The 22,184-nt window shown below is 36.7% G+C and overlaps 1 protein-coding gene across 5 annotated transcripts in view; it reads left to right on the top strand.

Moving 5' to 3' along the window:
* Window positions 1-22,184, top strand: part of NRG1 (neuregulin 1) — a 1,149,853-nt gene that overhangs the window by 1,028,204 nt on the left and 99,465 nt on the right. For all 5 annotated transcript variants that reach the window (XM_075604844.1, XM_075604862.1, XM_075604853.1 and 2 more), the window contains exon 2: window positions 19,571-19,760. In XM_075604844.1, the coding sequence (XP_075460959.1) occupies window positions 19,571-19,760 (190 nt within the window). The remainder of the gene's footprint in view (window positions 1-19,570; window positions 19,761-22,184) is intronic.

A 22,184-nucleotide genomic window follows, 5' to 3' on the forward strand; every position in this document is an offset into this window, starting at 1 on the left:
TTTGTGAAACGTTTGTGGAAAAAATGATAAGCAAATTTAAAGACATTCTCGCCGCTCTCAGTGAAAGGCCTGTTTTTAGTGCTGTCATAATGGACAATTGAATGAGTGAGACTTTGAGTTCTTTGCTATGAGTGAGTTTTAATCAATTAATAGGATTCTACAGGCCTGACTGTGCAGTGTATGCTTTCAAATGCTTGCTAAGGGAGTAGGAGTCTTCATTATTAATGTTATCTTTTATTTATATGCCGCCAACATATTCCGCAGCATAGTACACTATGGAGATAGGCACAAGAACAAAACATGAAACACATAACATTTCAAACATAATAAACATGATGAGGTCCTGTCCCGAGAAGCTTACAATCAAAAAGCTCTGGGTTTGGAGTGTGAAAGCCCATTATAAATTACAGCGTAAGTTTCCTGTGACCAAAGTCACGGTGCCTGTGCCTCACATATAAAGTTTAAATTGTACGCGTTTTGGTGTAGTGACTATTTGCATCTACAAAACTTCTTTGTACAGCAGAGCATACACTACATTGCTGCAATTATTATAATTAGAATAATAGCCCTACTATTAAGAAAATAATAGGACAAAGTTAAGCAGGCTTAAGATCTTTGCCACTACCTCTTTTCTCAACAAACTTGTGAAATGTAGGTAGTCTTTCAAGATTAATATGTAATAGGATGTAAATGTCAAATATGCATAGTTTAGTTTTAAGCGCTCTTTATAAACCATTGCAAAACTGCCTGTAATCACCTGTCAGCATCATTCTCAACAATGATTAAAGCGGTAGTCTTTAATAAGACCTTCTTACTCTCAAAGCCTTCAGTGAGCATATAACAGTTTGATATAATTGTAAAAAGCTACAAACACATCTCTAATAGCTATGCGTTTTGCACAGTTTAAAACTATAAAACAAACAATAAAACGAGTGGGTTGGTTTACTTGTTTAGCACTGTATGCTAGGAGATAATGTTGCAAAGTAGGGTTGCAGGTCTGTTTGAGACCTGTGACTGTGCTCACAAGTGGTATTTTCATTTGCTGTTTACTTGTGTTGCCTCTTCATAGTAGAGAACCAATCGAAATGCAGACAAAGAACAACGGAGAGCTTCTATTGGTCCCAGCTATGACAACAGTGAACCACAATCACAAAGGCTTCTTAATTATTTTACAGGCTTTGTTTCGCACTAGAAGGTTTGATCTGAGATAAAAGAAATGCGGGCAGCATTTTTCCTTGAACCTAGTTCAGGGTAATGAAAGGATTTCTTCTCATGCTCTGCTGCTTCTGATAAAAACCAGTTGATTTATTGAGTAAATAAAGCTTTGTGACTTGGTACATCTCTTACTCAAATCACTATTGTCACTCCATCTCTGAAGAATCTAAAGGAAATAAAAGGTGTTGTGATCGCACAGCTAGCACGGCGTGGCTATAGTCATATTCCTTTTCTTTCTTTTTTACATCAAGGGGAAGAAAATTCAAAGCAGGGAAATGAACAATAACACATCACACAAATAGTTTGTAAACAAAAGTAAACTGAAAAACTATAATGAAATAAGATATGCAGAGAAACACCAGTAACAGCAACATTAAGTCGCCCCAAAATTATATCAGTTAATGTAGTACTCTTGTTTGTACAAGTGTAGCTTGAAAGATGCAACATAATGTGATGAAATATATAATACATATGCAGTATCTTTCTTTATCTAGTATTATCCCTCTTGGGTGAACAAAATACTAACTGACAGATAAAGTAAGGAACCGGACTACCGGACTGAGTTTTACACTAGTAGAGGGTAGAGGCGGTCAGATGGTGGTATCTCTCCGTTTATATATTATTGTTACACACGCCAGGCATGTGCAATGACATGTTAGTCCAACCCCTTTCTTGTGCATGTTGAATCCACACACATCGCCTGTTCCCACTGGCGCAGTGTGTGGAATGCGCCAGCGGGGAAATAATGGCTGCTACATCTGTGTATGTGTGTATGTATGTGTATGTGTATATATATATATATATATATATATATATATATATATATATACAGGCATACCCCGCATTAACGTACGCAATGGGACCGGAGCATGTATGTAAAGTGAAAATGTACTTAAAGTGAAGCACTGCCTTTTCCCCGCTTATCGATACATGTACTGTACTGCAATCGTCATATACGTGCATAACTGATGTAAATAACACATGTGTAACAGGCTCTATAGTCTCCCCGCTTGCTCACAGCTTTGGTACAGGTAGGGAGACAGTATTGCTGTTCAGGACGGGCTGACAGACGCATGCGTGAGCTGCCGTTTGCCTATTGAGCGAGATGTACTTACTCGCGAGTGTACTTAAAGTGAGTGTCCTTAAACCGGGGTATGCCTGCATATATATATATATATATATATATATATATATATATATATATATATATATATATATTCATTAAACCAATGGATACACTATAAAGGGTGCTACTGTGATGCTAACCCAACTGGAACTAATATAGACAGGTAAAAGGGTTGGTATCTCTACAATACTATATACCCAACACACAATTCCTAACGGTTTTAACACAACTGGTATGGATTGGCTGGTACAGTGGTACAGACAGGTCAGGTGGTGATATCTTTATGCCAAACTAGTATATGGAATATACCCAATACACACAGGTAACCTAACCAAATTAGAATGGATTCACTGGTATAGTGTTACAGAGTAGAGACAGGCAGTGATAAGGGAAGTAAATCCCTAATGGGGGCTCTACTACTGAACACTATGGTTATAATAATGAAAAAATCACAGTAAATAACTCCATGAATATATGTAGGAACAATAGTTGATGTACAGTCTCCTCTCTAGACAGGTCGAATCAACATTTTAATCCCCAACGTAACATTTCTCAATCAAAGATTAAAAGATTGATTCCTCAATTAAAAAAATCATTGTTGTTTTGCAAGGAAGAGTGATGCTGGCCTTTCTCTATTCTAATGTATACATTATATATATATGTAAACACAGACACACACACATATATATATATATATATATATATATATATATATATATATATATATATCAGAATAAATGAGTACTTCAGTATTAGGGGATACCTTTTTTATTTGGACTAACAATTTATGTCATAGGACAAGCTTTCGAGAGTTCTCCTCTCTTCCTCAGGTCTCTAATATTGATTATCAAAGGAATCAATGGCTAAAACAGGGTTAGGAGAGCAGGAAAAAAAATGGATTCCTTTGTTAATCAGTATTATTGACCTGAGGAAGAGAGAACTCTCGAAAGCTTGTCCTATGACTTAAATTGTTAGTCCAAATAAAAAAGGTATCACCTAATACTGAAGTAGTTATTTATTCTGCACTATCACAACTGGACTAACACGGGTATGTATATATATATATATATATATATATATATATATATATATATATATATATATAGTGCTTTTCCATTTTACCTGCTCACTCTCACCCTCCTTACCCCAGCCGATGCCGACACAAAATGGCAGCAGGATAATGGAGGGACAGCTTTATAGAGAGGGAAATGCAGTGTATTTGTGCCCAAGGATCAAAAATGAAGTTTTGTGTCAGGTCCGAATTGGTATGAACTCTGGTACTTAGATTTGATGAATACCTAGCTGACTAAGTTCATGGGCATTATAGTTCGAGGGGTCCAAAGCAGCCCATCCTAACATGATTATAGTGAGTTTTGTTCCTGTATTTCACAAATCTAAATGTTAAATAATTAATCATGCCTGTGTCATACTATACTAAACATAGCTGCCAAGGTGCATGCTTCCAATGAGTGAGATTCAAGAGGTTCAAGTAAGGATATGAGTGACATGTTTTCATATTTGTAAGATATAACAGGACTAAAACAGGAACTAGCTGCCTTCTGATGTGAAAGACTTGCAGGCCAGCTGTGTGTGTGTTCTTGAAGTAGTCAAGAAAGGACTAATAGCCACTATTGTTTGTGATACTGGGTTATTATGGACCATGCCTAACTGAGGAAAAAATAGGAAAGTTATTCAAATTTGACTTCATTATAATAGAATTCCATTTAGTTATAATAAAATTAGCAATGGTTAACAATTTTACACGTTCCTTAAGTTTTATTATATCTATGTTAACACACAAAACTACATGAGTGTTTTACAGTAAATTTGTCAGACAAGGTTAAAAAGTAATAAGGCAATTTTTACCAAAAAAATGAATAGCGAAACTGTATCTTTAAAATGTACCTTAGCAATCGTACTGTTACTGCATACATCAGGTACCAAAAACATCATTTCAGACAGTCATTTTGGTGTTTCTGTTCTGTGGTCGATGCACAGCTCTAGTTTAATATCATTTTTTATGATATTATGCATTTACATTTCTTACATTTTCAAACACTTTCTAAAAAAAATGTACATTGTGGAACAACACTGCCACTTTGTGGACACATTGATGACGCCTGGCCTCAGGACAGAATTGTCTCCTATACAAAAGGACAATGGATATAATAAATAATCTGTCCCCTTATCTATGCATAAAACATACTAACCAAACTCTAATATATTTTGGTTATAAGAGTGTCGAGGTAGTTAAAAGAACATGCATCTGTAGTGGGAGACATATGAAACCATTAGTAAAGATACTACAGGCATACCCCGCATTAACGTACGCAATGGGACCGGAGCATGTATGTAAAGCGAAAATGTACTTAAAGTGAAGCACTCCCTTTTCCCACTTATCGATGCATGTACTGTACTGCAATCGTCATATACGTGCATAACTGATGTAAATAATGCCTTTGTAACGGGCTCTATAGTCTCCCCGCTTGCGCACAGCTTCGTTACAGGTAGGGAGCCGGTATTGCTGTTCAGGACGTGCTGACAGGCGCATGCGTGAGCTGCCGTTTGCCTATTGAGCGAGATGTACTTACTCGCGAGTGTACTTAAAGTGAGTGTCCTTAAACCGGGGTATGCCTGTATATCAGTATTGAATAGAGGTAAATATAGTGTACATCTTTTGACACTTGTGTAATATGTATAATCAGGGGAATAGACCTACAAAATTATGGAACTATAATATGAGTGCAATTTCTCGTTCAATAATCATTTTAATAATTGAATTATGAGAGCTTGAGTCAACTGAATAATGGGAGATTCACATTGCTGCTGCTAACGCCATGTTGTAGGAGCCTGTATATAGGACATCAGCTACTTCAAAATGGCTTCCGTTATTAAGCCACATGATATTGCATTCCTTTTTAGTATACTTGTTTTAATTCAAGTACAATATAGCATCTCCAGTCAAAAAGTCTGCTTGATATTTGATCAATCACGCTATTTAAAAAGGTGATCACTTGAAATGCAATAGGTAGCACAAGCAAACTACAGTAAGTTAGCTTCAGTGATGATTCAAATAACAAAACAGTATTTAACAGATACTTAAGTACAATGTAAAAAAAAAAGTGTATCCACTTTAAAGATAGCTATTAGTCATTAGTCCCTGAGTGTAAATGGAGTACAAAACTACATGCAATGCCTCCGACATAGAAATAGTGTTGGAAAATACACCATATAGACATCTGTGCGTACTTTGAAAAGCTGAGAAAAACAGACTTGGTTGCTCCCTGCATGGAACATTTGCTGTGGTGTCAGTACTACTTGTGATAATCTATTGCTGTCCACTTTGTGATTTGTTGCACTTTCCTCGCTGGGCAGCTCCACAAAGATTGGCCTTACTAACTATTGCAAAACTAGCACATCAAAAGAAAAAGCAGTTGAGCGTCTTTTAAAATTCATCATCTCCGGGTCCATTTAATACAAGCAGAGAATCAATAGCTCTAAATGCTTATCCTTTTTTTGTAGGGCAGGCATTCATGGAGATAATTTTAATTGATTTGCTACACTGAACTCAATAAGGAAAACACATAAGAAGCTAAAAAATACAAAAAAAAACCATTATTTCCTTATTTACCATCCTGGTGGGTAATAATGCATACAATATATTTGAACGTTTTGCTAATGACGCAAAAATATGCCAAGATAGCATGAACATTTTTATTCAAGTTACAGTATGTCGTCGGAAACTGTCTCAGTAGAAATTCCTATTGCAAAGTTACTATGAGATCATGACTATCCTTACTATTGACAAATTACTATTACCTGTAGATTTGGATACAGTATGATACAGTATGTTTACAAAATTCTTATACACAAAAATCCAGCAATGGGATTGGACACAAAAAATTGACTCATTTTACTATTTACACATATTACATATTTACTAAGTAATGTTCTGTCATAACAGCCTTCTAGTTCTGGAAAATACCTTACAGCCCATTCAGACTGTAAGGTGTATTCCAGCACCGGAACATGTCTTATGGTAGAAGATTGCTTAGTAACTATGGTCTCTAGTCATTATTTCAGTCTTGAAAACTGCTTTTAGCTTACCCTCACTTTCCTCTGACTAACCCTTGGTAGCTACAGTATGAACAGGAGAGGTCTTCTCCAGTACAGGGTCTTTTGTTGGTTTATAAAGGGAATAGAAGGCAGAAGGTGTGTGAACAGGGAAAGAACTGGGTGCTGGAGGTACAGTAGTAGAATCTTTGTAAACATTGGTCCATTGTTTCTAGATGTAAACCTTAGTCAATCTTGCTCTATATTGTTTTCATACACACATGTATTATCAAGCCTGTAAGCTTGGTTTTATGAGGTGCATTAAAGAGTCTATAAGTAGAACCCCTCCAAAACATTGCATTTACTACAGCATTTATGATTCTTTATGATCTGGAACATAAACAACATAACAACCAATGTTAAACTGTTTATGGAAGCTTATAAAAGACTGGAATTTACTGTAGTATACTGCAAATAAAAATATCACTTGTGAGCACATTCACAAGTCTCAGACAGGTCTGCAACCCCGCCTTTCCCCATTCCATATGGTGACACTGTGTGCTCATTTGCATGTCATTTCCCAGAATCCCTGGCTGCAGTGGAAGCATTTTATGCTAAGAGATAATGGGGAAAGACAGGGTTGCAGACTTGTCTGAGACATGTGACTGTGCTCACAAGTGGTATGGTATTTTGTCATTTTTTAACCCACCATAACTTTTTTAATGTGCTGTAGTATACTGAAAGAAATGTGTTTATCATCTCGTTAATATCCATTACACTAGGTATACTTTAGGTGAATTAAACAATAGCCAGTTCAGTTCCTAGAACATTAAAAGTTTCTGTATTATGAAAGTTCTGCACAATTGAAGATGCACAGTAGTTCAGCATAAAAACCTTGATACATTTTAATGTACAGTATTGCAATGACAATAGACTATGTAACATCTTGCAATTGAATAGACTGTTATTATGAAATATAAGTCTAACTGTAGCAACAATTATTAAACATGCAGTAAATACTGCTCGTCAGGCTCTTATTATTATAATCTTTTTAATTTACATGGCACCAATATATTCCGTAGTGCAGTAGAATGTGGTGGTAAGAACAAGAACACAACATACAAGACATACATCTTAAAACATAATGAAACTACAGATAATAAGGTCCCTGCTCTGAGAAGCTTATAATCCAAAAGAATACTAGTCTTAGGAGGTAATTTAATATCCTCTGAAGTGGCCGATCGAATCGGGAATGGCCCAAACCCCCATTACAGTTATTTTGTGGGTCTTCCTCTTTGGAGTATATTGAATTAAACCCTTAGTAGTTATTAGATATTATTGAGGCAAGTGCGTAAATTAAGCAGTTTAAAAGTTTCAGTAATCAAGGCTAAGTTTAAAATAAGATTTAGAAAATTAGAATTTTGGTGAGTTCCCACAAAGAATGCCTTTAGATCCATGTTTTTTCAATATAGAAAAAATAAACTGGTGAATTTCATAATATGGCAGTAATTTCAAAGTCCCACTACTCAAAGGCTTTGTTTTCCAAAAACACAATCTTAAACATGACTTTAAATCAATATTCTGTATGGCAACTTTCACAAGCAAAATATGTGGTCAGGACGCATGAAGTTAAGAAAAAGGCAATTTGTACAATTTTATTTGGAAAGAATAAGTGAAAGTACAAGTGGATTATTTAGGCTGGTTGACAAATAATAGAAGTTTTGTGGTCATGTCACCTTGGAAGCATACCAATTTGGTATGGCAGAGACAAACCACCACCAACAAAATGTAATAGAGTTACTTCTTGAAAGATTTACATCACGCTTTTCCGGCAGCTAAAATCCATAGTGCAGAGACTGCCTTGCATTAGATCAATGACATAAAATGCTTAAAAGCTGCACCATTCTTCTACTGTAGCTGTGAATGTTTTATAGTATGCTGACTGTAATATGCTGTAGAGGTTGGTTGTTCCTTGGATGTATAGGTTAATCTTTTCTTCAACCATCAAATGCTTTAAAACATTATTACTTTAATGATGAGCACTTTCTTGTAGCAAAGTGGCCCATGCTTCCCAAATAAAACACACCGAATGTTTCTGCTTGTGCCAGTAGTTTAAATCAGTCTTGAAAATTAAACGTGGTGCTGCAACAGCAAGAAACATGCACTTCAGTGCAACAATGAAGGTTCTATATGATCAGTGTTTTTTTACACGGTTATATTGCAGTTGCTAACATTCATTTGCATGTTACTGTACTAATTACGGTTAATTGTCTAAGCCAATGGTTGCTTACAATGAATTATGGCTTAGTCGGAGGATTTCCATCACACAACATCTTGCCATACCTGTTCTTTAAATCAGGGTTTTGGCATTGACAATATACTGTATGATGCTCAATTCTGCTTAGACACTTTTTTTCTCTTTCACACCCAGAGGCAAACACTTCACATCTTTCAGAGATACACCAAATTCTCTCTGGTTAGCTCAGGCAGTTGTCATGGATACACTCGCCACTCCCTCTCATTTTAATTTCAAACACACATCATCTTCAGATTTAGATACAGAATATTAGAAATTGATTGGGGTTAGTATTTGAGCTATTGATTTTTTCTTCATTCATTTTCTCAATTTTTGCATGTCTATTAAACCGACAGACTGCTTAGATGGAATTCAGTTTGATACATATAGTTGTTAGGGGGTTATGAACTCATATTTGTAAATATGATATTTGCAACCATTTCATACTACAGTATGTGAGTTTAATGAGTTTTGATTGCTGAAATATACGAGTTTGGTAACTGTTGAAGTCCCTTGATACTTGTATGTTTAATAGTGTTGTCCTGTAAAATGGTTCACATTTATAATTATCCAAAAATAAAAATAAAAGGATAACATCTAAACAAACTATGGCATAAGGATGAAAAAGACAAGTAACGTCATAATATATAGTATAAATATTGACCAGTTAAGTGGAACTGCAGATGTAATTGCATGCTACAGTAGTTTTTAGGGTTGTTAAGTTAGTGTTACTGTAAGGTGATATGCATCTGTCTCCCTTACAATTATGTCACGTGAAGTAAGAGCCTTCGTGACAGTTTCACTGCCTGCAGCATACAGTAGTATGGAAACAAGTCCTGCTTTGCTTTGAACTGTTAAGCTGTGAAAAAATCACTAACATCATGAAAAGAAAAAGACAGCTGCTTAGCTTTTCTTGCACAAGAACTTTAAGCTGACAACTAAACATTTCATGTTTAATGTACACGTGAATGCTGCAGACTTTATTTTACTATACTTCACTTACCCTCAACCAATTTAGCAGGTACTGTACACTACATTTGTTTGGGTCATCTAAAATGAGATGTACCTATTAAACAAAAAGGTTTTTTTGCGTGTGGTAAGCTGCATAAGTTAGGAGACTTCTATCGGAATTGTTTGAAGTGGTTTGGAACTGCTTGGAAAAGATTCAAAAAGTGAATGTAAGTGTGAGTGTGGAAGCTTGTGGAAGTGGCTGGAACCAAACTTTTGTCAGTTTAACTATGACACCCCCTGCCTAATAATTATATTTAGCAATGTAAGTAGACTTTTACCACTATGTGTTATGATTGCAAGGAAAATTGATAGCATTTTCAATGTTTTAAAAAAATATATATTATTTGATATCGGCATATCTCTACTCTGGCATTAACATAATACTTTAAAAAAAACTTGATGAAAGTATATTCATATTTTACAGGTTATGATTTCTAATGAAATGATTGAATCCCTATCAGAAGCTTCTTACAGAGCTTCATGCAAACATTCTCACTGAAAAGTGAGCATAAGAGGAAGGAGCCACTGTTTCCAATGTCTGGAACTTTGCTTCACATGTTACTTTGACAGATTTAATGCAGTTTCAAAGTAGATTGTAAAAACGTTTAGCGACCCACAATCTTTAAAGATGAGATTACTGTATATAGATCTTTTAACTTTTAAAACCTGTTTCTTCTTCAAATGAACTGTAGCAACACACAGAAGAAACAAATATATCCTAACCTAAACATATATGTCCACACAGCAAAATAATCATTTTGTATCAGTTTTGCATTTGAAACAGGTCTGATAAAAGCTAATTATAAAATTATGTTGGCATTAATCAAATAAAACAAAGTATTTAAATGCCTATTCAAATTCCACTGAAACTGGTCTACAATACATATTATCTGGAAGATATGTAAAGTACCAGAAACAGCAGGTCCATAGCGAAAATTGTTTAGAACAAATTTAACTTACAGTTCCCATTATAATACTAAATTTCTATGTCATTTTAAACTCTTTGGTCTTTACAGATTAAAAATCAGAATATACTGCTGCGGCACAGTTTATTCGAGCATTTGCCCGTTCTGTGCCGCAGCAGTAGCCTGGCGCGCGCCCGAGTGTGACGGGCGCACGCCGAAGCAGCGGAAGAGCGCCCTCCGATCAGGGCGCTCTCCCTACCGCTGCCGGGTCCGCCGGGTCCCCCGGAACCCCCTGCCGCTGTCCCGCGATCGCGGGACACCAGGGCTCCCTCGGGGAGCCCCTGGACACGCATGCAGCGGGCGCACGCTCCCGATGACGCGTGACCGCGCGTCTATGACGCGTGACCGCGCGTCTATGACGCGCGGCACGCCGAGGGGCGGCCACTAGCAAGCCGGGAGATTTCCCGGCTTGCGGTACCGACCACACTTCAATAAAGTGTGTCGGTAGTGTAGCAAACACAAAACAAAATATGCACATTGACCCATCTACTGTACATTCTTTTCTGTGACTTACCAGTGTAATATATGTGCCACGGGAGACCTGGGCTAATACCAGGGATCAGCTCGCCAGAAAAAACACAAGAGTTTATAAAATTAATTTATTGGAAAAAAGTTATCCACAACTATACATAAAAACAGACAACACATATCCAACTGGGGATACCCTACAGACCTAGTTGCAGTAACCTCCTTGCAGAGATGTCCCCTGTTACATAGTTACATAGTAGATGAGGTTGAAAAAAAGACATGCGTCCATAAAGTTCAACCTATGCTAAATTTAGACAACAGATACTTTATCCTATATCTATACCTACAGTATATTGATCCAGAGGAAGCAAACAAAAAGAAAACCAGTGTCATATCATCAAATGGTATCTCATAGGGGGAAAACAAAATTCCTTCCTGACTCCAAGAATTGGCAATCAGATTACTCCCTGGATCAACATCCTTCTCATGTTTACCTATTTGGTATATCCCTGTATACCTTTCCTTTCTAAAAAGATGTCCAACCTTTTTTTAACAAATCTATTGTATCTGCCATCACAGTCTCCATGGGTAATGGATTTCACATTTTAACTGCCCTTACTGTAAAGAAGCCTTTCCTTTGTTGCTGGTGAAATCTCATTTCCTCCAACCTTAACGGATGACCCTGAGTCCTTTTTCTGTCCTTGGGATAAATAGTTATTTTATATGCTCCTTGTACTGTCCCCGAATATATTTGTATATAGATATCATATCCCCTTCTAGACGCCTCTTTTCTAATGTAAATAGTTCTAGTTCCATAATGTCTTTAAGGAGTGGTGCCCAAAATTGTACTCCATATTCAAGGCGTGGTCTTACTAATGCTTTATAAAGTGGCATAATCATGTTTACTTCTCTTCCATCCATTGCCCGTTTAATACAAGATAAGATCTTGTTTGCCTTTGCAGCTACTGCATGCCTTTGGGCATTATTGCTAAGCCTGCTGTCTACCAGCACTCCTAAATCTTTCTTCAACAAGGATTCTCCTAATTTATCCCCATTTAATTATTAAGTCGCCTGTTTATTCTTGCTTCCCAAATGCATAACCTTACATCTATCTATATTAAACCTTATCTGCCATTTACCTGCCCAAGTTTCCAGTCTCCCCAAGTTCTTCTGGAGAGAAATTACATTCTGCTCCGATTCTACCGTACACAATTTAGTGTAATAAATGATGGAGACTTTGCTCTCGATGCCAAACCTCAAGGTCATTAATAAACAAGTTAAAAAGCAGGGGTCCCAGTACTGATCCCTGAGGTACTCCACTCACAACTTTAGCCCAACCTGAAAAAGTTCCATTTATTACAACACTCTATTGTTCAACTGTACTTGTAAGTTCTACTATAATGTATATGTATTTTTGATCATATTTATTAAGGAATGCACATACATCATTAAAGACTATTTTATTGGTGGTACCATCCTGCTGGAACCCACCCCACGCAGAGGCAGAGGCTTAGCTGATGGCGACTTTGCTGGATCTCCAGGATCTCTGTTGTTAATCGGCCGCTCCGGGTATTGGAGTACTCGGCAGGTACCTCAACTAAAGTGCACCAATGGTTCATGGGTAGCGCTACCATACACACTTTTGTGTGGGCCTTGACATTGAGTAAAAGGACATCAGGGTATTGGTGCCAAGCACACTTTGTACTGTGGGGACACTCACTTGGTGTAAAGGGGTTGGGAGTGTGTGTGTGTGTATATATATATATATATATATAGTGTTCGACAAACCTATACATTTGCTCGCCCCGGGTGAGTGGATTTAACCCCCGGGCGAGTAAATATTGGCCCAAGCAGCACACGTTTGGTACTAGGTGGCGAGTAGATTTTTTTGTGTGGCGAGTAGATTTTTGCTGGATCTCCAGGATCTCTGTTGTTAATCGGCCGCTCCGGGTATTGGAGTACTCGGCAGGTACCTCAACTAAAGTGCACCAATGGTTCACGGGTAGTGCTACCATACACACTTTTGTGTGGGCCTTGACATTGAGTAAAAGGACATCAGGGTATTGGTGCCAAGCACACTTTGTACTGTGGGGACACTCACTTGGTGTAAAGGGGTTGGGAGTGTGTGTGTGTGTGTATATATATATATATATATATATATAGTGTTCGACAAACCTATACATTTGCTCGCCCCGGGTGAGTGGATTTAACCCCCGGGCGAGTAAATATTGGCCCAAGCAGCACACGTTTGGTACTAGGTGGCGAGTAGATTTTTTTGTGTGGCGAGTAGATTTTTTGGTGATTTGTCAACCACTGTATATATATATATATATATATATATATATATATATATAGTGGGGTAATCGTATTATATCCTGTTCAGTAAAACCTGTTATATTCTACTGGTGTGTATTATATTGTCCTGCACGGGGTTATCCCACATTGTTAGGATCCTGCGCAGGTGGAGGCGCTGTTGTCAACCAGATCATGTACACCCCAGGCTCCCAGTAGTGGAGGTTCAGGCCTCCTGTGAGACGCAGATAACGCACCGCATACACCGTAGCTGCTATATCTCCCAGGGGGTGAGGGAAAGTGTATTACACAAGCATAAAGTATCTTGTGGAATAGCCCTTCTTAGTAAGTACGGTATACTATATGGGCATAAGTACTATTTAAACCGAAAAAAAAGTAGATAACAAATTAAACACAACTTAAATTATAATAATTATTTGTTTGCTTGTTGGAGAAGTCTCAGATATATCTAGTTTCTTAAATTACTGCTAGTTCATATGCTGCTCAAACATGAGCACATATTGAGGAGAAGGAATACATTTTGCCATTTATTATCTTGTTGAGTTTAAGGTTTTAGTCTTAAGGAGTTACTTATATTAACAAAGATACAAAATAAGTTGGGGTGTGTAAAAAAGTGACAAAAAAAGCTCCACCGTACAGTGTATAGCAAATAAAATTACTTCCACTGCAGGCAGGGATTCTGGGTAATGACATGCAAATGAAAACACATTGCAAAGCCAGTATAACCATCCTCACATGTGGTCAAAATCGCTGTCTGTAAGTAGGTTTCTTGGCTATGCATTTCTTTAACCCAGGCTGTGCTGAAAAGCTGTGTAATACAGCAGGCATAAGCTTATAGTGCCCCAAGTTAAGAAGTACAGTAAAAGGTGACACTGTGAGTGCTCATTTGCATTAAATTGCCCAGAATTCCATTTTTATTTGCTATACACTGTACGGTGGAGCCTTTTTGTCATTTTTTTCACAACATACCTTATTTTGTATCTTTGTTATTATTTGACTCATTAAGATTAAAGTCTTAAAGCTGCAGTTCAAGCAATATCCTCCAAGTGTGCTTTTAAAAATAAAAATTCAGTTAGGTGAGAAAATACTTGTAGCATTTCTTTAAAACAATTTTTAAAGACATTTTGAATGTATTCTAATATAGCAACCATTTTTGTTTCTAGAGAAACCATTTACAAAGTCATACCCCCTTCCCCTTCTGAGACAGGCTCTGGCACTTGATCCCTGCCATCTCTCTAGCAGTGCACCAATTGTACCTACTAACTGCCTGGTCACATGATCTTCCACACAGAACTTTGCATTGTGGGTACTGTTCTGCAGCAATAATTGAATTAAATAACCCCGAGCAAAGTGATCGATGACAGGAGAACAGATCGATCTGCAACTTGGCTAATCACTTGTCAGTTTGCAGAAGGTATTGATGCACATATTGAATTGAAATTTTTTTTAAGAAACGGCAGTTTGATCTGCAGCTTTAAACTCAGCAAGATAATACATGACAAAACGTATTCCTTCTCCTCAATATGTGCCCATGAGACGTGAATGTGCTCAGAAGTGGTATTTCTATTTACTGTACATTATAGTGACAAACTAACAGTTTTCACTTATAGTGGGTCAAGTGGTGCCATTTGGAGAGTTGTGACCAGGGGTGGACAGCCATCTACTTTGCTTCAAAAACAAATGATAATCATCTTTATATTACCCTTTTCAGGCACTGTCTTACATTTTTTGCATGCATTTTTGCAGGTCTTGTTCAAAATCCTAAATTTTAAACAGGCAGGAGCATTCAGGAGCTGTAGTATTACCCGTCTCTCCCATTTATCTTGTACTCTTCCTAGAAATGGCACATTTGAAAAGAAAAAATAATAGTTTCCCCTAGAACTGACACAAAATAGTCTATTTAGTCATCAATTACAAAGAATGTATAATAGAAAGACTTTCCCCTTCTAGAAATCGATCCTATACATGATCAGACTTTATGAAATAGTAGAGATGTAATTTAGACTTAGAACGGCATGCTTAGGCCAAACATTCTTGAAGGATGGTGCATAGCAGATTGCAATATCTATAAACACAACATGCATAAACATTGATTGCAGAAGGACGGATGTTATTTCTCAGATACATCTAACAAAAGGACGAGGAATCTATATCAGTAAGCATACTTCACATTGTATCATTCCAAGAACCACTGCTGTTTGCAGCTACTGAAAGGCCCTGTGCTTTTGATATCAGTACATAGCACACAACTGTGTCATCAGCATGTCTGGGCCTGACTGTAATTCTATGTAAAAGGTATATTTGAAACTGACTGAATTGTGGTTGTCCAGGATTAACCACATTTATTGGTCAACATTCCTTGATAATAGATTTTTCCCCCATAAGATATTTATATAATGCATAATATGTCAATCTAATGTGAATAGAATGCAAAAGGTCTAATAGCTGTGATAATAATAATATTGTACATGTTTCCTCATATAATGCAGGAAGTGTATGTATGACATAGTAAATGCACAAATAACTAATGTCCTAAATTGCTTATGAACTGCAGAACCTTTCAGTGCCTTACACATACACTAGAGTGCTAGAATAACCAGACATTATAAGGCGCTGAATTCTGAACCTGTGCTACCCTACTTGAAGTACAGTGCCTTTATACTTAGTCTTATCATTAGTCCACTCCTTTATATGGAGTGACCAAAGTTCCAGTGGAAAGATACATTTTTTTTAAATGGGCTCTCTATTTCACTGTTTCAATTACTTCCATTACCAGTCAGTGGTGTAGAGCAGGGGTGCACAAACTGGGGGCGCAAGATTTTCTTGGGGTGGGGGAGGGGGGGCGCAGTGCTTACAGAGGCCCTGCGCTCTTCCCCAAAATATTTAAATTAAATGCCAGGGGATCACACAAGGACTCTGTAACTCCCTTACCTGATCTCCAATGGCTTCTGACAAATGACGTCGTGACGTCAGAAACACCGGTGACAAGGTGGGGGGAAGGGGGGCATGAGCAGGGAGCGAGACCAGGCAGGGGGACGCAGACTAGAAAGTTTGCACACCCCTGGTGTAGGGCTATCTAGGTTAGTTTTGGGCGTGAGGAAACTGCCGATGAACGAAGCCTGCCCCGCAGCTCCCCCACACCGAAAAGCCCAGTTATCTGGCTGCCCTAGAGGTGTTAACACAGTGGGGCTCCCTGTTTCTGAATGGAACTCCCGGGCCGCCACCAGTCTAATGCTGCGTTCATAGTGCAGGATATGGCGTGAGCTATGTACAGTAGCTCACAGCGAAACAAACACTAGGGCACCAATGCATATGTGCATAGTGCGTGCGCGTGCTAGCGTGTAGTTGATATGTTAAAAGCTATCAAACCTCCCAGAATCCTTCATCGGGTATGGCAGAAATACAGAAAAAAAGTCTTCTCACCCTTCTTTGTCTATTTATACCCAGGATCCTGATGTCGCCTTAAAGCAGCCCTTTGGGCTCCCTTCTTTTTTTTATGCATAGGAAACATGGAGGTCTCCAGAGCTGAACCGCATTAATTTCAGCTCCGGGGACCCCCTACTTACTATTTGCATTAGCTTTTGGTAACACACATGAACATCTGTTAAAAATGTGCCTTAAAGTTTGACCAATGCGCATGTGCAGTGTATTGGAAAAAGCAGGTAACGTAACGATGGTGTGTTTGCTAACGGACTTTATTAATATACTATGTATAATTAACTTTGAGGATCCCTGTTAAATTAAGGAAAAATAATGTCGTTACCTAATTAGGTAAACAACATTATTTGCCTTTCTTTAGTGCACTTCTGAGGATCTACCCCACAGTTAACTTAAGGAATTACTCATATTGTTTTGGACTAGTTTAATTTGTGTGACATTAGTGCAGCTTTATAGCCGGTAGTTAATTGTTGACTTTGATGGTGAGCTAGTAAATAAGATTGTCATTTGTTACAAACCCTGTCTTTCCAGACTAGAGAGATTTTAGTAGAGTCATGTATGTCTTATGTTTACAGTTTCCCTTCTGTACAGTATAATAAGCTTATGTCTTCTATAATATACAACTATAAATTACCCCAGACAAGAATCACAATTGTATAGCTTCTTCAGATTAAATAATGTGCATATGGATATTTAATCTCTAAAAGTACAACATTGAGAAATCTTTTTCTAGCTTTTGAAGGTCAGTCATGTCTTACATTAAGAGGATGACTCACTCTATGCAGTCTCATTCTTTAAAAAAAAAAAATATTATTTGATCCCAAACGCCTAAATGGTTTATGGATCATGTTAACTTATTGACACAATAGCAAGACCCTATAAAGCAAGATTATCTTCGATATAATAAAATATATATACATATATTTATTTCTACAAGAGTTAAAAAAAATTGACATTTCGGACCCTGGTGGGTGATTTGTCAATGCTGGGGGTCTGAATAAAATAGATTTTTACTCGTGGCGCAATAAATTTGTGTAACGTTTTGCAATCCTGAGAGTGCTATCTTTTTTCCATACCACGTGTGCTGTTTTGTCGTGCATCTGAGTAGATGGCTTTTTGAGGAGTGCTGATCCGCCCAGGATATACTGTATAATCCGTTCCTTTGCACAAAAAGCTAGCAATGAATGAGACACACCTTTTTCAGATTGTTACATGACATGTCTGTGGAAACAAGCTTCTTTCCCCAGAGACATCACTTCCTTGGAATAGGAATCACTTAGAATTAGTAAGCTTTATTACCACTAAGACTTTTTTTTTTATCTCCTGTCTGTCTCTTAAATGAGGGTCAACAGCAGATCGCTGCATGCTGTGGTTGTCTTCTTTTTGCCCACCTCTCTCCCTAAAGGCTAATAAAAACATAATAGTAATAAAATATTACTGGGTTATAGACCGTCTGATTCTGAAGTGTGTGCATAGCGACGAAATATTTTTTTTGGTATGGTTGAAGTGATAGCAATAAAGAGACATGGTTATAACACAATGTATGGCATTGATACAACACACAGTATTGCCCATGCTGGAATAACATGCAATGATGATATCTGATACAGCAAAGTGCAAGCATCACAATTGAAATTTGTCAAATGTTCTGATACAATTTCAACCACTACTCAACATAACTGTGCACATATTTGAAATATAGGCACACAATGCATGGTTGATGCAATATATAGTAGGGCCTTATATCAGTAAAGTAGATATACTAACTGTAATTGTTTAGGGATAATGATATGGTCACTTGAAGCAGGTGGATAAGTCAAAATTGTTTATCTGTATTAACAGATCTTTAAAATAAACATGTTTATTATTATTATTTTATGAGATAAAATGTTGGCAACCATATCCAACTCCTTTTGCCTTGCGTTGTAACAAAAAAGGATTGTGGACTGTTTAAAGCTGTTTAACCTTGCTTTAACAGTACCATATATGTACTGTACAGCGGTATATACTGTATATATGAATATATTTGTATTGTACAGAATAATAAATAAGGTACTTGTGTTCTCTGTAGTCTTACATAAGTAATGCTTTTGGGGATTTAAACCAAACAGTTAAAAAAAACAAAAAAAGACAAAACAAACAGATGTATGACATGTAGTATTTATATTTTATTAATGTTACTGGTCAGGTTTATGCACGTTTGGGTGCCAACTACTCATCCTTAGAAATTAGATCGGACAAAAAACCCATGGTACGGCGTTGATTCCATCAGGGTTAACCACAGCTTGTATTGAAACCCCTTAAAATATATATTTTTTTAATATGACCTTTCTATTACAGGAAACTTTATGAAAACAAAATGCTTTTCATAAAAGGTCCAATAAGAGCCTACACATAGCGCACCAGGCTCCCTGGCAACTTGTGCTTTTATGCATTACTGCTTGCTGGAACAATACCAGCGACTCCTGCTGTGCACTGCATTGCGTAAACACACTTGGAATGGAACTGCTAGTAATCTTGGATATACCTGTATGTGATTATGTGCATGTAAAGTGACCAGATATACTTAAGCATATATATATATATATATATATATATATATTTTAATCCTATTATATTATTCCATTAGTTCTCCTGCAATATTCACTGTATAACAGCTTCTCTCTCTCTTTTTTTTTTCTTTAGCTGCACCTCCTAGACTGAAAGAGATGAAAAGCCAGAGAGTCCAAGAGGGCAAAAAGTTGGTCCTCAAGTGTGAAGCCATTTCTGAACAGCCCTCTCTGAAATTTAAATGGTTCAAGGAAGAGAAAGAAATCAGCGCAAAAAACAAAGCGGAAAACAAGCCTAGCAACATTAAGATACGGAAAAAATCTAAGTAAGTTTCAGTGATGCATTTTGGAATTTGTGCAAATGGTGAAAGAAATACTATTCACAGGGCCATACTTAATTATTACTCTTTAAGTGTTATGAATGATCAATGAGAGGAAGTAGGTTAGAATTGCATTATCTTGGACACACAATTAAAACCTTTCCTTTAAAAAAAAAAAAAAAAAAAACATATTTAGAATATATACTGTAATATGCAAATTGAAATGTCTGAAGCAGGACACCTTGCAGATGTTGGCATCATTTATTGGACCAACTTTAATATTTACAGGTGAGAGTTGTTGTACATGATCTTGTAATCCAGATACAGTATGTATCTTGTGTAGGAATTTAGGGAAAGGTATCACAAGGTACTTGTAAAGCGTAATATTTAGTGCGCTGTGCACATTAAAATCGCTCCCAGTCAAGGTTATGCTTGTTATACAACCATCTGCCACCAAAAGATGTACAGAATGTTAGTACTGTATATAGTATATTTGATTCCAACTTACATGAAATAAGAGAACTTCACATTCCATTTCTTATGTTTTCAATATTTATGTTATGTTTGAAAACAAGGTAACACATCATTTTTTGCCATCTGCTTGCCTGTGGCATACTGCTGCGTTAAGAAATGTATTCAATGAATGATGAATATTTTATTAAAAAAGTGAATCTTTACAAAATGCCTGAATGTGGTGAAAGAATACGCCTGTGTTTAAAGGGCTTATTGTTTGGGGCAACTGATAGCTTTCAATACATAAACACATTATAGATGAATAGCTACAAATGAAAAAAAAACTATTGAAAGCATTACCTGTAGTTCAAAGTTGATGTTCTGAAACCTCTATACACTGCAATTTTATCCATAAAGAGCATTCTTGTTGGTCCATTTAAAGGTTTCACAACCAACACAAATCTAGGTTTCGTTTTGCAATCAGCTGTAGCCAGTGACATGATTAAAAGTAATTTATGGATATGAAGGGTTACCATCTAAAATGCAGTGACGTATTGGTAATATAGTACCTGCTGACATAGAGGAGTGTCATTAGCATTAATTGCAACAATTTTATTGATGACATCAGTCCAGACAGCTGAGAGTTCTGTCTACATATCAATGAAAACATTATGTTGGCACAAAAGAAAACATCCAACATTGGATTATATTTATTCACTTATTTATGAATTTGTCTATTTCCATAGTGCCTATCTGCAGTATCTAAATTCTTTGCAAAGTTTAGGAAATGGCATGCCAAAATGAAATGAAATTATTTTTACAACAGTTTAAACAATCCTATAATACTGAAGTACAGTCGATGGTAGACTTTGAAAGTTATATGCTGGAGTCTCTTCAAGTCCTTTTCAACTGGATTAGCATGTTCAACCATATAACCTATAATTCCTAGTCAATAATGTTTTATTTGTAATATCAATATACTTTCTTCAATATATGTTTTAATATACAAAATATCTGTATTTTGGATACATTTGCATTGTATACATTTTCCATTTTTGTTCTTATTGTAGATAATTGCCTCCCAAAAATAACCCTTCTGCTTTTTTTAGATTCACTTGTTCACATGATACTGTAGGTAAAAAATAGAAATAGACAGACAAAATGTCAAAAGGCACTAGATGTAACATGGGAGATGATTCAAGCACTATTTCACAACTACTACATTAAATGATACAAAGGGATGTGTTATTTGAGCAAAAATTGTAAAAGTGAATTAATGTTACTTCTCTCGTGTTACACTGTACAGTAATTTAGCATATTCCCATCAGCAAGATTTTGTTAGGGTTTGCCTCCCCATTACTAGAGGTTTGTGAGGTGTCCCTGTTCACTTTGTAGACATTCTCATGAATTGTATAAAAAAAAAAACAGAAGATGACTTTACAGACTTTCAAATATCAATAGTAATTTGACCATATTGTCCCCAAAAATCCCATTTACTGTATAGTCTCTAGAAAGTAAGAGTTTTTCAAACAAACCAGCAATTTTAATGACAATTGTTAAGCTTTCAGTAACACAATCGTGCCTTACAGTTTTTTAAACTAATGCTTACTTTTTCTGAATGCTCTGTGGTGTGCATAAGTCAAATATTCACCAAATGTTCTCCCATTTCTACCTACTACAGTTGAAAAGTACTCCATTTTATAAAAAATTGTTTCATGTGATCACAGTAACTTTTTGCCTTGAGTTACTGTAAGTGAACTGTTTCAAACCTGCATTCTTCTGTTGCCATTATAAATCCAGTGTCAGAAAACGTTGGGAGAGCTGCAGCCAGATTTACAGCTATCACTAAGTTCCAATGAATAACAATGCTGAGCATTTATCTGCAGTTCCTTCAAATCTGTAACTCTTACACAAACCCTGAATGTTGTATGGCTCCAATGCATCTTGGGAAATGTGCACCACAACCATTTAGGGGGT

This window comes from Ascaphus truei, chromosome 1 (assembly GCF_040206685.1).
Source record: "Ascaphus truei isolate aAscTru1 chromosome 1, aAscTru1.hap1, whole genome shotgun sequence".
NCBI classification, from domain to species: domain Eukaryota; kingdom Metazoa; phylum Chordata; class Amphibia; order Anura; family Ascaphidae; genus Ascaphus; species Ascaphus truei.